The sequence below is a fragment of the Rhinatrema bivittatum genome, chromosome 5 (genome assembly GCF_901001135.1).
Source record: "Rhinatrema bivittatum chromosome 5, aRhiBiv1.1, whole genome shotgun sequence".
NCBI classification, from domain to species: domain Eukaryota; kingdom Metazoa; phylum Chordata; class Amphibia; order Gymnophiona; family Rhinatrematidae; genus Rhinatrema; species Rhinatrema bivittatum.
In genome coordinates this window covers 224,233,074-224,252,075 of record NC_042619.1, presented here as the reverse complement: position 1 = coordinate 224,252,075, position 19,002 = coordinate 224,233,074, and the positions used below count along the sequence as shown (strand labels likewise).

Below are 19,002 nucleotides of genomic sequence, written 5' to 3'. Positions count from 1 at the left end.
GTGGCCACCACCGCGTCGGAATAACCTTTATTCGTCAGCCGCTGCCTTTCAAAAGCCATGCCACGAGACAGAAGTGACCCGCCTCTTCCAAACAGACGGGGCCTTGATGAAGAGCCGCGGACTCCTGAAACAGTAGGGGTGTCTCGACGGACAGGTTGAGTAGGTCCGCAAACCAAGGACGCAGCGGCCACTCCGGAGCCACCAAAATCACCTCCGTCGGATGAAGCTCTATTCGCCGGATCACCTTGCCTATCAGAGGCCATGGAGGAAACACGTACAGTAACATGTTCGTTGGCCAGAGAAAGACCAGGGAATCAACCCCCTCGGCCCCTCTCTCTTTGCGCGACTGTAGAACCGTTGGGCCTTGGCATTCTGGAATGTGGCCATCAGATCCATGTGTGGCATGCCCCACCGCTCACAGATGAGCTGAAATGCCTCGTCGGCTAGGTCACAGTCTCTGGGATCGAGATGGTGACGACTGAAGAAGTCTGACTGTATGTTGTCTACCCCGGCGATGTGAGATGCTGCAATGCTGCAGAGATTCTGTTCCACCCTGATCATCAACTGTTGCGCCTCCGTCGCTACCAGGCGACTCTTGGTTCCGCCTTGGCAATTGATGTAGGTCACTGTGGTTGCATTGTTTGACAAGACTCTGATCGACTTTCCCCGAAGGAGCAGGAGGAACGCTTGCAAGGCCAGAGCCACGGCTCTGGTCTCCAGGCGGTTGATAGACCACTGAGATTGTTCTCTGGACCACTGCCCCTGCACTGACTTTCCCAGACAAACCGCTCCCCAACCTGAGAGACTGCATCCGTGGTGACAACTGTCCAGTCAGGCATTACCAGGGGTACTCCACACGTCAGATGATCCAAGACAAGCCACCAGTCGAGACTGGCTCTCGCGAAGTCCGTAAGAGGAAGGTGGAACTGTTCTGACACAGGACTCTAGCGGGACAGCAATGCGGATTGTAAGGGACGCAGATGAGCGAAGGCCCAGGGAACCAATGCCAGCGTGGACACCATGGATCCCAAAACTTTCAGGTAATCTCTCACCTGCGGTACCTGTACGGACAACAGGTGCCTCACCTGACTCTGAAGCTTGACAACACGTTCTGTGGTGAGGAATATTCTGCCCTGCCTCATGTCGAACAGAGCTCCCAGAACTCCAGAGACTGTGTAGGGGTCAAAGGAACTAAAAATTGAAATTTCAGATCTATTAGTAAAAATTTGTAACCTATCATTAAAATCATCCATTGTACCTGAAGATTGGAGGATAGCTAATGTAACCCCAATATTTAAAAAGGGCTCCAGGGGCGATCTGGGAAACTACAGACAGGTTAGCCTGACTTCAGTGCCAGGAAAAATAGTGGAAAGTGTTCTAAACATCAAAATCACAGAACCTATAGAAAGACATGGTTTAATGGAACAAAGTCAGCATGGCTTTACCCAAGGCAAGTCTTGCCTCACAAATCTGCTTCACTTTTTTGAAGGAGTTAATAAACACGTGGATAAAGGTGAACCGGTAGATGTAGTATACTTGGATTTTCAGAAGGCGTTTGACAAAGTTCCTCATGAGAGGCTTCTAGGAAAAGTAAAAAGTCATGGGATAGGTTGCGATGTCCTTTTGTGGATTGCAAACTGGCTAAAAGACAGGAAACAGAGAGTAGGATTAAATGGACAATTTTCTCAGTGGAAGGGAGTGGGCAGTGGAGTGCCTCAGGGATCCTTACTTTTCAATATATTTATAAATGATCCGGAAAGATAAATTGCAGGAAGACCTTGTGAGACTGGAAAATTGGGCATCCAAATGGCAGATGAAATTTAATGTGGATAAGTGCAAGGTGATGCATATAGGGAAAAATAACCCATGCTATAGTTACACAATGTTAGGTTCCATATTAGGTGCTACAACCCAAGAAAGATCTAAGCATCATAGTGGATAACACATTGAAATAGTGGTTCAGTGTGCTGAGGCAGTCAAAAAAGCAAACAGAATGTTAGGAATTATTAGAAAAGGGAATGGTGAATAAAACGGAAAATGTCATAATGCCTCTGTATCGCTCCATGGTGAGACTGCACCTTGAATACTGTGTACAATTCTGGTCGCCGCATCTCAAAAAAGATATAATTGCTATGGAGAAGATACAGAGAAGGGCTACCAAAATGATAAGGGGAATGGAACAGCTACCTTATGAGGAAAGACTAAAGAGGTTAGGACTTTTCAGCTTGGAGAAGAGATGACTGAGGGGGGATATGATAGAGATGTTTAAAATCATGAGAGGTCTAGAACGGGTAGATGTGAATCGGTTATTTACTCTTTCAGATAATAGAAAGACTAGGGGGCACTCCATGAAGTTAGCACATGGCACATTTAAAATTAGTCAGAGAAAGTTCTTTTTTACTCAACGCACAATTAAACTCTGGAATTTGTTGACAGAGGATGTGGTTAGTGCAGTTAGTATAGCTGTATTTAAAAAAGGATTGGATAAGTTCTTGGAGGAGAAGTCCATTACCTGCTATTAAGTTGACTTAGAAAATAGCCACTGCTATTACTAGCAACGGTAACATGGAATAGACTTAGTTTTTGGGTACTTGCCAGGTTCTTATGGCCTGGATTGGCCACTATTGGGAACAGGATGTTGGGCTTGATGGACCCTTGGTCTGACCCAGTATGGCATGTCTTATGTTCTTGAACGACTCTTGGCAAGGTTGACTACCCAACCGAGCGTTCGCAAGAGCTGGAGAACCCGGCTGACTGCCGTCTGACACAGAAGCTCCGACTTCGCCTGAATCAGCCAATCGTTCAAGTAAGGATGCACCAGAAAGCCCTCTCTCCGGAGTTGTGCAGCGATCACCACCATCACCTTGGTGAACGTGTGGGGAATGGTGGCTAGGCCGAAAGGCAGAGCTTGGAACTGATGACGACTTCCCAGAATGCAGAACCTGAGGAACCTCTGGTGAAACGGCTGGATGCAGATATGGAGATATGCTTCCATGAGATCTAGAGAAGCCAGGAACTCTCCTTGCCGCACGGAGGCGATGACCGACCGAATAGTCTCCATTCTGAAACGCGGTATCCAGACACCTGTTGACTCTAAGTCTAGGATTGGTCTGAATGTCCCTTCCTTTTTGGGGACTATGAAGTAAATGGAATAGCAGCCCTTGCGTTGTTGCGCGGGCAGAACCAATGTTATGGCCCCCAAGTCCCGCAGTCGCTGTAGAGTTCCCTGTACCGCCTCTCGCTTTTCTCGGTACTCACATGGAGAGATGAGGAACGTGTCCTGAGGAGTCTATACAAAATTGAAAGCGTAACCTTGACTTATCACGGTGAGGACCCACTGGTCCAACCTTAGTTTGGTCCATTCCTCGAAGAATAGTGATAGTCTGGCTCCCACGTTTGGTACCGGTTGGAGAACCCGAACAGAGGAATGGACCGGACAAATCTCATTGTGAGGCCGTAGCACCCAACCCCGACTGAGGGTTACTTGGTTTGTCGAATCTTCTGCAGCGAAAGGACTGAAGCCACGAAGGTTGCCTGCTTGAGCTTAGGCAAAAAGACGACTCGGAAGACCGCGCAGGTCGGGGCCTCCTGTTACCACGGAACCGAGACCTAGTAGAAAACGAGCCTCGTGACAGAGGCCTGTCCTCTGGTAGTTTATGAATCTCGTTCTCTCCCAGAGATTGGATCATGTCCTCCAATTCCTTGCCAAACAACAATTTTCCTTTAAAAGGTAGTGAACCGAGGTGGGCCTTGTAAGAACCATCCGCAGCCCAATTCCGGAGCCAAACCGGCATGCGGAAACTGCAGAAACCATGGATCTGGCCGACGTGCGCAGTAGGTCATACAGAGCATCTGCGCTGTACACGATTACCGCCTCCAGCCGGTTCGCCTGAACAGCCACCCCCCTCAGAGAGATTGGCATTGGCTTGGAGCTGCTGGGCCCAGTGAAGATCCGCATACAAAGCAAAATTACTACATATCGCAGTGCGGACCCCCAGTGCAGACACTTTGAAGACCTTCTTGAGCTGGAGCTCTAATTTTCTGTCCTGTAAGTCCTTAAGACCGTTGCACCTGTAACTGGAATTGTGGACCTTTTAGTCACAGCTGACACAGCTACGTCCACCCTAGGAATTCGAAGAAGCTCCAAAGCATCATCTGGGAGAGGATATAGCTTGTCCATGGCCTTGCTTACCTTCAGACTTAAATCGGGGTGTCCCACTCTCTGAATAGGAGACCCGTCACTGAGAAATGGAAAGGAAAGGACACTGTAGGCCCCCTGAGGCCTAACAAGACCGGATCCATAGTTCCCAGATGGGATTCAGCCGGCAGAGCCTCTATTCCTAGCTCCTGTAGGATGGCCGGAATAAGCGGGACAGGTCATCTTTCTTAAAGAGAGACGTACCAACTTTGGGTCATCCCCTTCCATCGCTTGAGATCCTTTGCTGGTACCTTGCTGAGTAGGTGCATCCGCATCAGCCCCCCGCCCCCCCAAAAGGAGCCTCACCGGCAGGTCCGTCTCGTCCTGAGATGTAGATTCTGTGTCCATCCCCAGTGGGACGGACCTTAAAAGGCGGACCTATCCCGTTTTCGTTTCCTCTGGGACTGCGGCTGCAGCACAACCCTCCCATGTGCCAATTTTCTCCCTGCTTTTTTGACTTTAAAAACTGTGCATAAGCAAAACAAACTCGAAGGAAAATGAAGACTCCAAAGAAGAATCAGAAGCCCCCCCCCCCCTCCGGGCTATCACCTCAACGGAGAGGCTGCCCCCTCAGGAGCGCCCCCCCCCCCCGGACAGGAACAGGCCGACGTGCGCAGTAGGTCATACAGAGCATCTGCCCTGTACACGATTACCGCCTCCAGCCGGTTCGCCTGAACAGCCCCCCCCTCAGAGAGACTGGCATTGGCTTGGAGCTGCTGGGCCCAGCGAAGACCCGCATGCAGAGCAAAATTACTACATATCGCAGCACGGTGTGCAGGGTGGCGGTCCCTCACCACCCTGCACACAGCTGGAGTAGAGGCCTTCTCACACAAGGCGCGCGGCATCGGCTGCCCGCGAAAATTGAAAAACCGGTGATGGGAAATTAAAATTCAAGAAAATAAAGATGCTAGACAAAAGTAGCGGAGAGTCGGCGCGCACCACATGACAAACTTTTTTTTTTTAAACTTAAAGAGATAGCTCACCAAATTACAATCAAGACCCTGACTAAATCCTACATTACCAAAAGTTTCAATCAGGGATCAGAAGAGACTGTGGGTTTTGCACATCCACCATCTGCTGGAGACAGAGTAAGATTGAGGGACTGTGGATGGCACCTTGGTAAAAAAGGTAGTACAAACCTCATACTTTAAACTATGGATACTTAGAATTCGACCCTTTTTGAATGTTGCTGACTTAAAAATGATTCATTCAATAGCCTTGTCCACCATTGATTATTTTAGTGCTCTTTATTTGGGTATTCCAAAAAAATACCATTTGAGCTTTACATTACGCACAAAATTCTGCCATGAGAAAAGAACAAATTCCACCTTATTTTCACATTACTCCATACCTATTACAACATCATTGGCTTCCTGTGGCCTGGCGGATTAAATTTAGAGTTTTAACAATAGTATACAAAGGAGTGAAAGGCATTGCACCTCACAGTATGAATACTGCTCTTGAGATGTTTTGCCAAAACAGAACATTCCGGCCAGGATCCCAATTGAACCTAGATGTGCCTTCTTTTAAATGTGTTCTTCTAGAAGAGTTTAGGGATCATCTTTTTTGTATTTAGGGGCCAAAATTGTGGAATGCATTATCTAAACAGTTAAAAAAAAATAAAAACAGTCAATTAATTTTAGGTAGATGCTAAAAGGCCTATTTACACAGGCTTATCATTTATAACATTTAAATACCACTCAGGATTAATTGGATCTATTAGATAATTTTATATGTCCTTTTATTTTAATTTTTGCTGCTTTTATTTAACCATTGTTCCTTATTTGGCTATGTATGTTTATTGTAAATCACCTAGCATTGTAGATAGGTGATAAATATTTACTTGGTTGCATGCTTATGTAAAACAGGTTCTCAGCTAGTCTTCAAGTTATAATACTTCACACTGCTACCTCGCTTTTACAAACCTGTAAGCTCAGCCAGGATCTCTTTGACGGACGTTCCACGAGTGTACGTGAATCCATGAGCCCGATAGGCAGTAATCAGGTGGTCAGTGGGTTTTATAGCAGACTCCAGGCCCACGCAACATGCTTCCTGTTTTACAGAGAAGAGAGTTAGCGTGCAGAGACAAAGCACTCACAAGCCATTCTTAAAAGCAGTACAAACTTGGCTCTAACATTAACCCTTTTGGCCCGCCAGTCTCCTCTTGCTACTTTGTACTTTCAGTTGTGTCAAAAACCAGAGCTGGTCTGGCACCAGGAGCCTTCATCTGCAACCACCCATGGATTTCTTCTCCCCCCCCCCCCCTTGTTTTCTGTCTTCATCCAACTTGCATTTAGTCCAGTTATTGCTGGGGGCCATGCACTGGGGCTCAACCCTGCAATCATTGGCCCTGAATCTACCTAAAGTTGTCACCCTTCAGCAATGATCATGACTCCCCTTCTTCCCCCGGACGCGAACATTGTCTCTGCAGCATCCCCAACCCTGGCTGACCCAGGGAGCAAAATGGAGACCTTCTGCAAGGCAGCATTTTCCTCCTGAGGCACTAGGCCAGCCCAAAGACAACATGGTCTAACAGGTTCTCACCACGAGCTGTATGTCCCTGCTAAAGCAGAGTGCTCACCTGTCCATCATACAAGTGGCAGAAGCCACGGATGATCTTCTGCTTATACAGCTGGTCCGATTTCAGTTCCATACGTCTGATGGTCTGCATGGTTTTGTAATACTGCAGTCCTTCCTCTCGGGTGAGGACAGCTTGGGTAGGGGGACCCTCCTCCAGCCGGTGAAGGTCGCATTTCTGCAAGAAGGGATCATTTATAATATTTTACTTCAGCTTAAAATATACAAACGCAACTTTCAAGCCCAGGAGCAAAGTAAGATCAGAAAACAAGTCTTCACTATAAAGCTGTTCATAACAAGGAAGAACAACACTGAAGTAGTTGAAGCTCTTTCCATTTAGGTAGCTAAAATAAGTAAGAACTTGAGCTACTAAACATCCAGAACAGAGAGATGTGTAAAGACAAAACAGGTGTCTTGGACAGTCAGAAGATGGCTGAACAGGTTGACTCATGTCTTTATTCAGTTTTAATACTATGGAACTATGCATTATCACCTAACACTCAAGCCGTTAACAAAGACATGCCCAGACCTTACCAGACTGTTTCATTATCAGATCAGGTCCACAATATTTTGAAGCTTATACTGAAAGCATACAGACATGTGTCATCAATGATGTTTTTTTGGCAACAAAAGATATGCTGAAAAGAATTTCTACAATGATTCAAAACCCACAGGATTACTGTCCAACTTGATGGTGGAAGTTTTCTTATAATGAAACCAGAACAGGTATTAATGTTTAGGATTTATTTTATTGGCCTATAAGTTCCATGACCTGAAACTGCGCTACTACGAAATGTTCCAGATTAGTCAACTAGAAATGTTGAGAGGGTAAGTTTCAAAGCCAGTTTTGCAGATAAGTCACGGTTTCACCCACGGACATGAGCTTTTTGAAAACCGCCCTCCCTGTGTATGTTATGCATGCAGTGCTGTGGCACCTGTAATTCTACCTGTGGTGAGAAGAGTTGTTTCAGTGGGTGGGGCCGGCACTTTTGACCTTTCTAAAGCATGCACTTTGTTTCTTGAAATGGAGGAGTAGTCTAGAAGTTAGAGCAGCAGGCTATGAACCAGGAAAGCCAGGGCTCAAATCCCACTGCTGCTCCTTGTGACCTTGGGCAAGTCACTTCATCCACCATTGCCACCGGTATAAAGTTACAGGGTCATTTTTCATTTCACATTAGAGCCCCAACACGTGCAAAAAATATCACAATGTACATTGGTATGCAAATGGGAAGAGTTAATGGAAATAAGGGTCTGCTAGCAAAGAATGCGATAGAGTAATGCACACTAAAAGAAAATTGTTCTTACCTGCTAATTTTCATTCCTGTAATACCACAGGTCAGTTCAGATCAGTGGGTTATTCATCCCTTCCAGCAGATGGAGTCAGAGAACAAAAAAAGCTTTGAGGCACTGCTACTTAACTGAGAGTGCCACCTGCAGGACCTCAGTATTGACCTGTACCCAAGGCAAGATACTTTAGAAACCCCTTCACACAAACATAGGGAACTAAAGGTTGGATACCACTGAACTATGAACCTTGTTCATCAAGAACCAAACAAGACATGGAAGTGAATTCCATAACTGCCCTCTAAGAGAAAAATTCTTTATTAAACAGAAATATTCTGTACTAAGCAGCAAAACTTGGCAGAAAATCAGTCTTTTGGCATCAAACTGGGAGGGCCTCTGGACTGATCTGTGGTATTACAGGAATGAAAATTAGCAGTTAAGAACCAAATTTTCCTTTCCTGAGCATACCCAGATCAGTCCAGACCAGTGGGATGTACCCAAGCACCCCTAAACCGAGCGGGCCCCCGAAAGACAGCTCCTCCTGCACCACGACATCCAGACAATAATGCCTGGTAAAGGTATGAATTTAGAACCACACTGCTGCCCTACAAATCTCCTTTGGCAACAGAAGTTGACACTCAGTGAAAGCAGCCTGCACCCTAGTGGAATGCGCCCACAAACCAACAGGAATTTGTTGTCCCTTACAAATGTAAGCCGAACAAATGGCTTCCCTAAGCCAACGAGATATGGCAGGGTACAAAGCCTTTAAAGGCTTTCTTCAGTTTACTGAAGAGGACAAACAGATGATCTGAGTGACGAAAACCATTAGTAACCTCCTAATACCGAAGTAGCGTCCGCTGCACATGTGCGCAAACAACCATGGGACCAAGTCCAACATGGATGCCATGGACCCCAGGACCTGTAAATAATCCCACACTTTGGGCACATCCAGACGAAGAAGACACTTGAGCTGAGACTACTACTTCGACACTCAGTCCGCTGCCAGGAAAACCCTGCCTCACTTAGTGTCGAAGTGGGCCCCTAAGTAAACCAGCGACTTATTCAGCTCCAACTGACTCTTCTGCACATTGATAACCCAACCGAGAGACAAATATGGACATCACTCTTCGGATGGACCTCCCAAATCCCTCCCTGGACTTTGCTCGACCAAACCAATTGTCCAGATAAGGGTGGACCAAAATTCCCTCCCGGTGAACAGCCATAGCCGCCACCACCACCATCACCTTGGTGAATGTGCGGGGTGCCATCACCAAGCCGAACGGGAGGGCTCTGAACTGAAAATGTTGACTCAACACTATGAAGTAAAGAAATTTCTGATGTTTGTCCGAATGGGGATGTGCAGGTATGCTTCTGTCAGGTCTAGGGAGGCGAGAAATTCTCCTTTGCGAACCGCTGCCATTACAGTATGTAGCGTCTTCATGCGAAGTGCGGAACTCAAAGGAACAGATTCACCTTCTGCAAATTGGAATGGGCTGAAAGGAGCCCTTTTTCGGCACCACAAAGTAAACTGAATACCTTCCCTGACCCTGCTCATCCAGAGGGACGAGAACAATGGCCTTTAGGGCGAGCAGCCTTTGCCCCATCCAACACTGCTTCCCGCCTGACGCGCGAGCCCACGTGGGACTCCACAAAGGCCTCCCGAGGCAGGCACAAAAAAATCTAGCGCGTAGCCCTCTCTTATCACCTCCAGCACCCAACGGTCCGAGGTAATATTTTCCCACTCCTCATAGAAGCTGGACAATCTGCCTTCTACAGCTTCTATGGAGGAGAGGGGACCACCGGCTTCATTAGGCTGATTTTCTGCTCCCAGTGCCCTGCTCCACACCGTCTCTGCCTGACCTGCGTACTCCACGAAAAGACTGTTGGCACCCGCCACCCTGTTTCAAGACAGAAACAGACGAGGACTTAAGGGAAAGAAACAGATGGGAATCCCGAACACGAGCCCGAGAAGTAACCTTCTTACTAGGCTTCCTGTCCTCCAGCAATCTATTCCCCTTGGACACCCCCAGGACCTTCATCAACTGATCCAGGCCCTCTCCAAATAACAGCTTCCCCTTAAAGGGAAGATTATAGAGCTGGACCTTGGACGATAAATTGGCCAACCAGTTACGTAATCACATCAGCCTACGCACCAAATCATACAAAGCATCTGCCACGTAGGCTATGCTTGCCTTCAGATGCGCGGCCTGCAACGCACCGCTGTTGGGCCCTTCTGAACCTAACAGAGACAAGCCCTTTACAGTAAACTGGTACAGACAGCTGCCTTAAGATTCAACTCTAAGACCTCAAACATCTGTTTGAGTTGCATCTCCAACTTACAATCCTGGACATCCTTCAGGGCCGCTGCCACGGCCACCATTGTAGTCTTCTTGGTTACCGCCGAGATGGCTGCGTCCACCTTCGAGATCCTCAGCAATTCCAGGGAGTCCTCCATTAAGGGGTAAAGCTTGGCCATCGTTCTGCCCACCTTCAGGCCAGCATCCAGGGTGTCCCACTCCCGGTTCACCAGCTTTTGGATCTTCTTGGACAATGGAAAAGTGCTAGTGGATCCCCTCAGCCAATCCAGTACTGGGTTAACACCCTCATTATCTGCCTCTTCCTGAGTGACCTTCACTCCTAATTAAACAGACGCACTACCCATGGATCATCTCCCTCCGGGACCGGGAACTTGTCAGGATCAGGGTCATCTTTTGCCCCGTCTGTGTCAGGGGTTGGCAGTGCATCCGAGTAAGCTCCTGCATCAAGGGGGTCCAAGTAGGACTGATCCGAGTCCTCTGTTTCTGGGATTAGCCTCTGCAGCCGCATGGTACAAACTCAGGTGCTGAAGAATATTGCCAAACCCCCCCCCCCCCCCCGAGAAGCCATTTTACACTTTTTAGCCACGGGGGTCCGCAGGCAATCCCCTGCCTGCCAATGGTGACCCTAGATAATGACACTAAAATTAAACCTTCTCCTTATGTAAAAGATCTGGGTGTTACAATAGATTCCGAAATGAACTGGAATAAACACATTGCGACCAAACTTAAAGATGGATACTTTAAATTTTTAATCCTTAGGAAACTAAAACCGCTGCTGGAATTAAATGATTTTAGATCTGTTCTTCAAGCGCTGATATTTGCAAACATTGACTAATGAGATACCCTTTTATTGGGCCTACCTCTCAGTTCCGTCAGGCCATGCCAAATATTGCAGAATTCTGCTGCTCCAGTCTTAACAGGTAATAAAACATTTGACCACATAACTCCAATACTTATTTCCTTGCACTGGTTACCAATCAATTTTTGATTACAGTACAAGATGGCCTGTATTATTCATAAAACATAATATATGGAACCAACACAGAATTGTTAAATACATCAATTCGCTTACACGTCCCTCAAAAAAACTTGCAGTCAGCACATAAAGGACTACTAACTGTCCCAACAATTAGATCAGCCTGATTAAGACTAGTACGTGAACGAGCAATTTCTATAGCCGGTACAAAACTGTGGAACACTCTCCCCACTGATACAAAAAAATTTAAAGCAGACCTCAAGACCTGGCTATTTAAATGTGCGTATGCAGAATCGCAATGACAGAATAAGTATAGCCCTAACTAAGCACCGAATGCATTTTATCTATTTTTACTTGGTCTTATTTCAAATTTATTTTCTAAGCTATTGATTGTAATTATATTGTAATTATGTTTTAATATGTATAACAATTGCTATTATGCTTCTATTATACTCAGTTTGTTTTTATTGATTGCGTTTTTTGATTAACTAAATATTGTATTTTCATACTTTGAACTCATTTTACACCGTTATGATGGTTTTCCCGAGATGACGGTATAAAAAATTAATAAACCTTACACCTTCTTCCTCCACTTCTCCTAGCCAAGTAGGCCTTTTGGAGAAGGAGAATAAAATCCGGGGAAAAATCCCCCGATTCATTTTCCCCCCAATCCTGGGGGACTGTCAGCTGCCTCACCATCCCCTTCCAAGGCTGCCTGATCGGGGAAAGAGCGGGGGGAGAATCACCCGACCGCCCTGCTGTCTCCTACACTGCCTCGCCGGCAGCAATGGGAATAGACCCTGTTGATCTCCTGCCGTGATTTCCTGCACAGCTCAAGGGGCCTTCCTGCACCGAAACGCACGCTGGGCAGAGGGAACGCGAGTTCAGACCCGCTGCCGCCACACCACACACGCGGCAAGCGGCCATTTTAGTTTTTGGCGCCATGGCTCCCAATCATGCTCCGCGGTGCTCCCCCATGAGGCCTCCTGCGCAGCAGCGCGCGCCAGACTCGGGCCCACGAGCCACCACCGGGAACGGATGCAATCCCCACCGGGGAGTTCCCAGGAACGCTGACAGAGTCTAGTCGACCGACTAGAGCATAGGACTACACAAGGAACAAGGCATTGAGGGACCCTCCTGGCATCAGCGTCGTAATCGACCGCAAACCCCCCAAAGCCCCGGGATAACAGCCAGGCGACCGCCACTCAGTCCTATACCTCCCGGCCCTGGCCGACAGCTCTTGCTGACTAGGCCCTCCCCACCGAAGTTCCTGCTAAGCTCTGCTGTTCTGCTTCTTGTACGCTGTTTTTTTATTTTTTTAAAACAAGGAAATTAAAGAAACTTTATTAAGCGGGTACTTCCCTGTCCAGAGAAAGGAGGACGAGAGGGTGCCTCGGAGGGTCGAGGGAGCCAGGACCCCTGGCTATCAGACCGTCCGGTACGCTGTGGGCAAACCCAGTCAGGAGTATACAACCCCCCCCCGGCGGCCCAGCTCCACCTGAAGGATGGCCCACAAAGATGCCGAACACTTCAGGGAGCATCTGTGATCTGGAAACTAAGACTACTGTAAAACAAAACATTTTTTTCCTTTTTATGTTTTTGTTTAAATAACAGCCTGCAGGAGCAGCTCTACTATCTGCTAGAGTCAGAGAAATACTGAGGTTCTGCAGGTGGCACTCTCAGTTAAGTAGCAGTGCCTCAAAGTTTTGTTCTCTGACTCCATCTGCTGGAAGGGATGAATAACCCACTAGTCTGGACTGATCTGGGTATGTTCAGAAACACAGGATTTAATATCAGAAATAACTACACCTTTTTTCTGTGCATTCTACCTGCGTTAACGGGGAAAATGTATTTCTTGCCGGGGGGGGGGGGGGGGGGGGAAGAAACTCTATAGAGAGTTAATATGACTATACACACACACACACACCACTGTACGAGGTGGCAGGTTTGGGAGGTGGGTTTACATACACAGAGGCAAATTTGATATGACTGATTAATTTCTATTATTTGAATCAATGAAAGATACCAACAAGAGCAGAAGATTTATACAATATAGTCTCTCTCTCTCTGCAATAACAGCTGCAATTGTGCATTACGACCTGCAAGAATATATTGTGCACGTTAGAACTATGTGCGACACGATGATATACAGTGTGTTACAATATTTTCTATGCGATGTGGTCATTCTAGAATTTGCCTAACCAGTCTTTTTTTTTTTTTTTTTTTTTTTTAAATTGTAGGTGCTATTTCTGCTATATTTGTAGCCAAATGATAAATCTAGGCCTTAGACTGTAAACTCTCTGGGATAGGGAAATACCTATGGACTTAAATGTAATCCACTTTGAAGTGGCTGAAAAGTGGTATAAAAACTAATACCTGCACAAGCTAGCAGGCATAATGTTTATGGTGATCATTTTCAAAAGGGACTTATTACAGAGTCCGTGACGAAAAAGGACCCTCATACCCTCATAAAACCCCTATTTCATTTCCATGATTATAGAACAGTGCTCCAAGCAATAATATTTGCGAAAATTGATTACTGCAACTCTATCCTTCTAGGCCTCCCATCATCCCACACTAAACCTCTCCAAATGATACAGAACACGGCAGCAAGAATTCTAACAAACAAAAGGAGAAGAGATCACATTACACCAGTCCTCAAAGACCTTCACTGGTTACCAATCCACTACAGAATAATTCATAAGTCCCTCACCACAATCTACAAAAATATACATGGACTGGCTCCACTCCATCTACAAATAGCTCTCAAAAAACATTCCTCCAACAGACCCATCAGAGAAGCATATAGAGAATATCTACAAGTACCTCACAACAATACCACCCAACATATAACATTGAGAGATCGGGCCTTCTCCACAGCAGGTCCCCCACTATGGAACTCAATCCCCTTAGAATTACGACAGGAACCATGTCTTCCAACCTTCAGGAAGAGACTTAAAACATGGCTGTTCATGAAAGCATTTCCGGACCCTTAATGATTCACTTCCATCAAATGCAGCAACACTGAGCATCTTCTATTAAACTGAAACAGACAATACCAACCAATCACTACAATGTTTTACTTCTTGTTAAACTTTTTATCTCTCCTCTAACTCTAATCCCAGTTAGAATAACCCCTGTTTTATTGTAACTTTTTCTTCTACGCACTTGTTATACTTTTGTAATGTATACTCTTACGTTTTAGCTATGTACGTTATAATGTATTGCTCACCCCCTTGTTTTATGTAAACCGACATGATACGAACTGCCGTGAATGCCGGTATAGAAAAACACAAATAAATAAATAAATAAAAAAAATACTTTGCCACCAAAGCAAGGTTTAAAATTATCCCTGTTATGTACATTGATATATTTCACTCGCAGACTCTCTCGAAAGTGAAAACAAGCATGCACGTGTACACTCTCGCTTTGAAAGCTTCAGGGAAGCTTCCCGCACATATTTACACCTGTTGGTTTGTGTGAGCAGTTTTCCACAAATAAAAATTAAAAAAAAAAAAATTAAGTATACTTTTCAATATTCAAAAATGTGCGTGTAAAAGTGCTAGCCAAACTTCCACCCTGCCCTTGTAAGTAAAGTTACACATGGTGGTGCAGGTACAGGGTGGCAGCTTTCAAAGAGCCCATTCCCATGGGTAAAATACTTTTTACCTGTGTGTCAAAATTATCCTCCCTACTAAGGGCAGACTTCAAAGGGATTTCCACAGGTAAAGAGTATTTCATGCACATAAAAATTGCTTACCCGCCCTGATGTGGTTAAAAGAGTATGCACACAGTTCTACAAGGGGAGTACTTTTACCTGCACTGTAGTGGAGGCATTACCAGGATCGGATTAGAGTGGGGGAAAATGCAGTTCATTTTCAAAACTATGCCTGTGGGTTTTGGTTTGAAAAAGCACCTGCAGAAAGAGGAGGTGCAACTCTCCGCAGGTACTTTATCCTTTGGCAATTTTCAAGGTAAGAATGCGTGCATACTTCTGAAAAAAAGTGGTGGAAAAAATCTGTACCGCAGACTTTACAGCAATGCACGTAAAATGAAAATGGTCTGTATCATGCACAAGCACTGTCCAGTCACTGGTACCATTAGTCAGCATCAAGATTACTGAAAGTGACCAGATTTCTTCACTGTGAAACACTCCCATCAGCCTTTGTGTTGCCTTCAAACAGCAGCGTGCTAATGATTTCAAAGTTAATCTCTGCATATTCTTATATCGGCATGTTGGAAACTGGTATGCTCGTCTCCCAGTAAACCACTAATGGCATCTCCCATTGATGTCTCGGAATACACTACTATGGCCACTACAAAATGCTAACAGCTGTTCTGTGCTCACACCTCTTACCTTAATATCCAACGTAGCATCATTTGCGAAGTCTGCAAAGTTACGCGAAGCCACCAGCGCACGTGCTGCCTTAGAGAAGGAAAGAAAAGCAATGTCAGAAAAATGCATACATCACTCATGTATGCGATAAAACAAGAAGCTTTCTCTCTGATAAACAATATTAGTATATCGAACCTGCTTGTCCCTTAACCTCCAAGATAAAACACATAAGAAGAGTGGGCCTCAAATCCTGTCCTGATTTTCAGGATACCCACACCTTGAAGATTCAGGAGATATATACAGTCCAGGTTAATTTGAATATTTTGGTTCCCATGAAGCTTAGATCTATCACGGAATATTGAGGACTTTAAAGACACACTACAGTTCTTGCCAGCACCAACTTTTGACTTCCAGGCCCCAAGGCTCAGATGTTACTTCTGGATCTGAATGACTAAATCACTGTGCAGCAATTTTCAGGGTTATCCATTATTGTACATTAACAATAAAATGTCATATTTTGACAATGCTGAACTTCTGATCTAGTCTGGCATTATTTTTATTAGAATAAACTTGCTCAGCGAAATTCAGAGTTCTGGACTAACAAAAGGAAGGCCAGAGTTAGTTTTATAGCATGGGATAACCAGAGCTGGGACTGGAATGCTGCATATGTAAGCATCAATCCTATTGCATGAGCTCAGGCAGGTACAGCCACAACAGGGACACCTGCTGGCCAAATTAAGAACTGGATTCAAGGGAAGTTGAACATGGAATGAAAACCTGTCTCGTATATCTTTACCAGACTAAAGCTGCACAGAGCACGGTCTGTTTCTTATATGTATCTGTACAGGATTAGAACTCAAGATCAGCAACACAGAAAATAGTTAACAGGTCACAACTTCCCTCACCAGGATTATACCTAACCATCCAGGGATGTCCAAAGTAATACTCTACCAAGTGCCATCTGCTAAATCAAAGCCAATTCAGCCACTAAAGAAAAACTATTTTGGGTAATAGCGATTCTCTGGTTAGCATTTCAGTCAGTTAAGAGATTTTTCCGATTAGTAAATGTAATAAAGTTGTCTCATTAATCAAGCTTTGTGAACCTCAGTGCCCCCCTATTTAGCATGCAGCAGTGTAGCAGATGTTGATAAAATTTAAATGACCAGTAATAATTTAATGTACAGTACTCAAACAAAAAAGCTGCCATAAAAAAAATAATTTGCAAAAAGAAAAAAAAATTGGACTGCAACAGACCATTCAAAAGAAGAGAACTATAGAGGTGGCCTGACTCTTACCTCACTAGCAGCTCCCTTTAGCAGTGGTTTAGGGAAATAAGAAAGAAAAAAAAAGTCAAATTCTTCAAACTAAAAATCTCCAAAAATTGAACAAAATACATATAGTACAACAGGAGGCTAATGGAACGGAAGCTGCTTTTTCTTTCCTGGCATGGAAGAGAACAGAAAGTTCTCTCTGCAATGACTTGCCCTGGAGACTGGCATGCCCCCTCACAATGACATACATTTCAGTTATTTTATTCATTACGGTAGTACAGTCAGGTTAAGGAAGACACCTTTCCATGTTAAGAAAAGCTAGTTGCCAGCCTTATGCAGGTAGCATCAGATCAGAAGTAAGGCTCTCATTCTTGTGTCATGGCAAGTGGAAAATCTAAGGGAGGCACTGAAAGTTATGACACCAATGGTCCAGGAAGGAGTATTTTAAAAGAACCGCTGCTAGGGACATTAAGTATAATTTGATCTCAATACATTCTATGAAGACAAATAAGAGCCCTTCCTCTATTCCTTGCTATCAGCATACTGTCTCCAGGTTTCTAGGAACTCAATCAATATAAAAACTGCTCAAGGGTCTGCTAATCAGATACCAGGAAAGTGTCTAATAGTATGCTTATGCTTGCACCTTCCTCCTTTCAAAGCACCAGGCTGAGTTCAGCCAGTCAGATGTCGGGAAAGTTTGATCTGTTCTGCAGCCTTTGTACCATGATAGAGTCAATTTTACAATAATTTTTTTTTTTTTAATTTTTCACTCTTTATCATATCTATTGTGATAAAATGTCTCCCCTGGTACTAAGTAGTATTAGTTCACTTGAATACATAAAATAATTTTTTATATATACCTCTAAAGTGATACTCTCAAAAAGCTGATCAAGAAATTTATTAAGTTCTTCTTACTGAACTTAATAGTTCTTGATCAGCTTTTGAGAGCCAATACAATGATAGGGGTGCAGGCAGTATAATTTTATGGCTCATACTGTGATAGGAAACCTAAGTCTTTGATTGCTTTTTTTTGTCAGTTCCAAGAAGTCTGATCCTTTGGTCTTCAAAAAAACTTGCGTTTCTGGATTGTTTTAAAATTTTTCTTGATCATAAGGTCACTGATAGAGTGGTCTGGCACCAAGAAGTGCCTGTCACCTTCTGATCACCCATCAAACCTCCCTCGCCCCTTCTCTGCAACACTGAAATACTTTTTATGATTAACTTATTGCAACTTGTTTATATTTCCTGGCATGGTCATCTTCTACTCATTTTAATTCTAACCTAAGGAATAGAATATTAGCTAGTCAAGAAATGGATTAAGTTAGTCCAATAAAAAAGGAGTGATCTTTGGTACTTTGAAAGCCAGAGAGTAAGACAGTCAAAACCGTGCAAGATCACATCTTATCTGCCATAAAAGATCTCACTCCCTTATTGTATATATACTTGAGTTCTTGCTGCTATGTATTTGCAGTCAGATCCATGTGCCTTGTCTATCCTTCCTGCTGTCACCTTTGAAGCAGACACCTACAAGTCCTTTATACCACCATTTCTCATGGCACTTTTGTCCTATTTACAGTACACACTTTTCTTTGTATGTTTCTGATTTGTTATTCTATAACAGTGATGGCGAACTCCAGTCCTCAAGTGTCACAAACAGGCCAGGTTTTCAGGATATCCACAATGAATAAGCATGAGATATTTGCATTCACTGCCTCAACTGTATGCAAATCTTTCTTCTGCATATTCATTGTAGATATCCTGAAAACCTGGCCTGTTTGTGGTACTCAAGGACTGGAGTTCACTATCACTGCTCTATAATTTCCCTCACACTTAAGGAATTAATGTATTGATAGTGCTTTACAAATACAAACTCACACTTTTCTTTCAGGAAAAACAGCTCTATCCAATGCATCAGTTTATCACTTTGAACAAGAATAACTAATATAATGGAGAAATTACTTACCTGATAATTTCGTTTTCCTTAGTGTAGACAGATGGACTCAGGAGCAATGGGTATAGTGTACTCCTGATAACAGTTGGAG

At 44.5% G+C, this 19,002-nt stretch overlaps 1 protein-coding gene across 2 annotated transcripts in view; it reads right to left on the bottom strand.

Moving 5' to 3' along the window:
- The window catches only part of PDHA1 (pyruvate dehydrogenase E1 alpha 1 subunit), a 58,513-nt gene that overhangs the window by 27,557 nt on the left and 11,954 nt on the right, over positions 1-19,002 (bottom strand). Inside the window, exons 2-5 of one of the 2 annotated variants that reach the window (XM_029603359.1) lie at positions 16,985-16,999; positions 15,711-15,779; positions 6,780-6,953; positions 6,124-6,250 (exon numbers count right to left, since the gene is read on the bottom strand). In XM_029603359.1, the coding sequence (XP_029459219.1) occupies positions 6,124-6,250; positions 6,780-6,953; positions 15,711-15,779; positions 16,985-16,999 (385 nt within the window). The remainder of the gene's footprint in view (positions 1-6,123; positions 6,251-6,779; positions 6,954-15,710; positions 15,780-16,984; positions 17,000-19,002) is intronic. The other variant, XM_029603360.1, reaches the window with a different exon arrangement.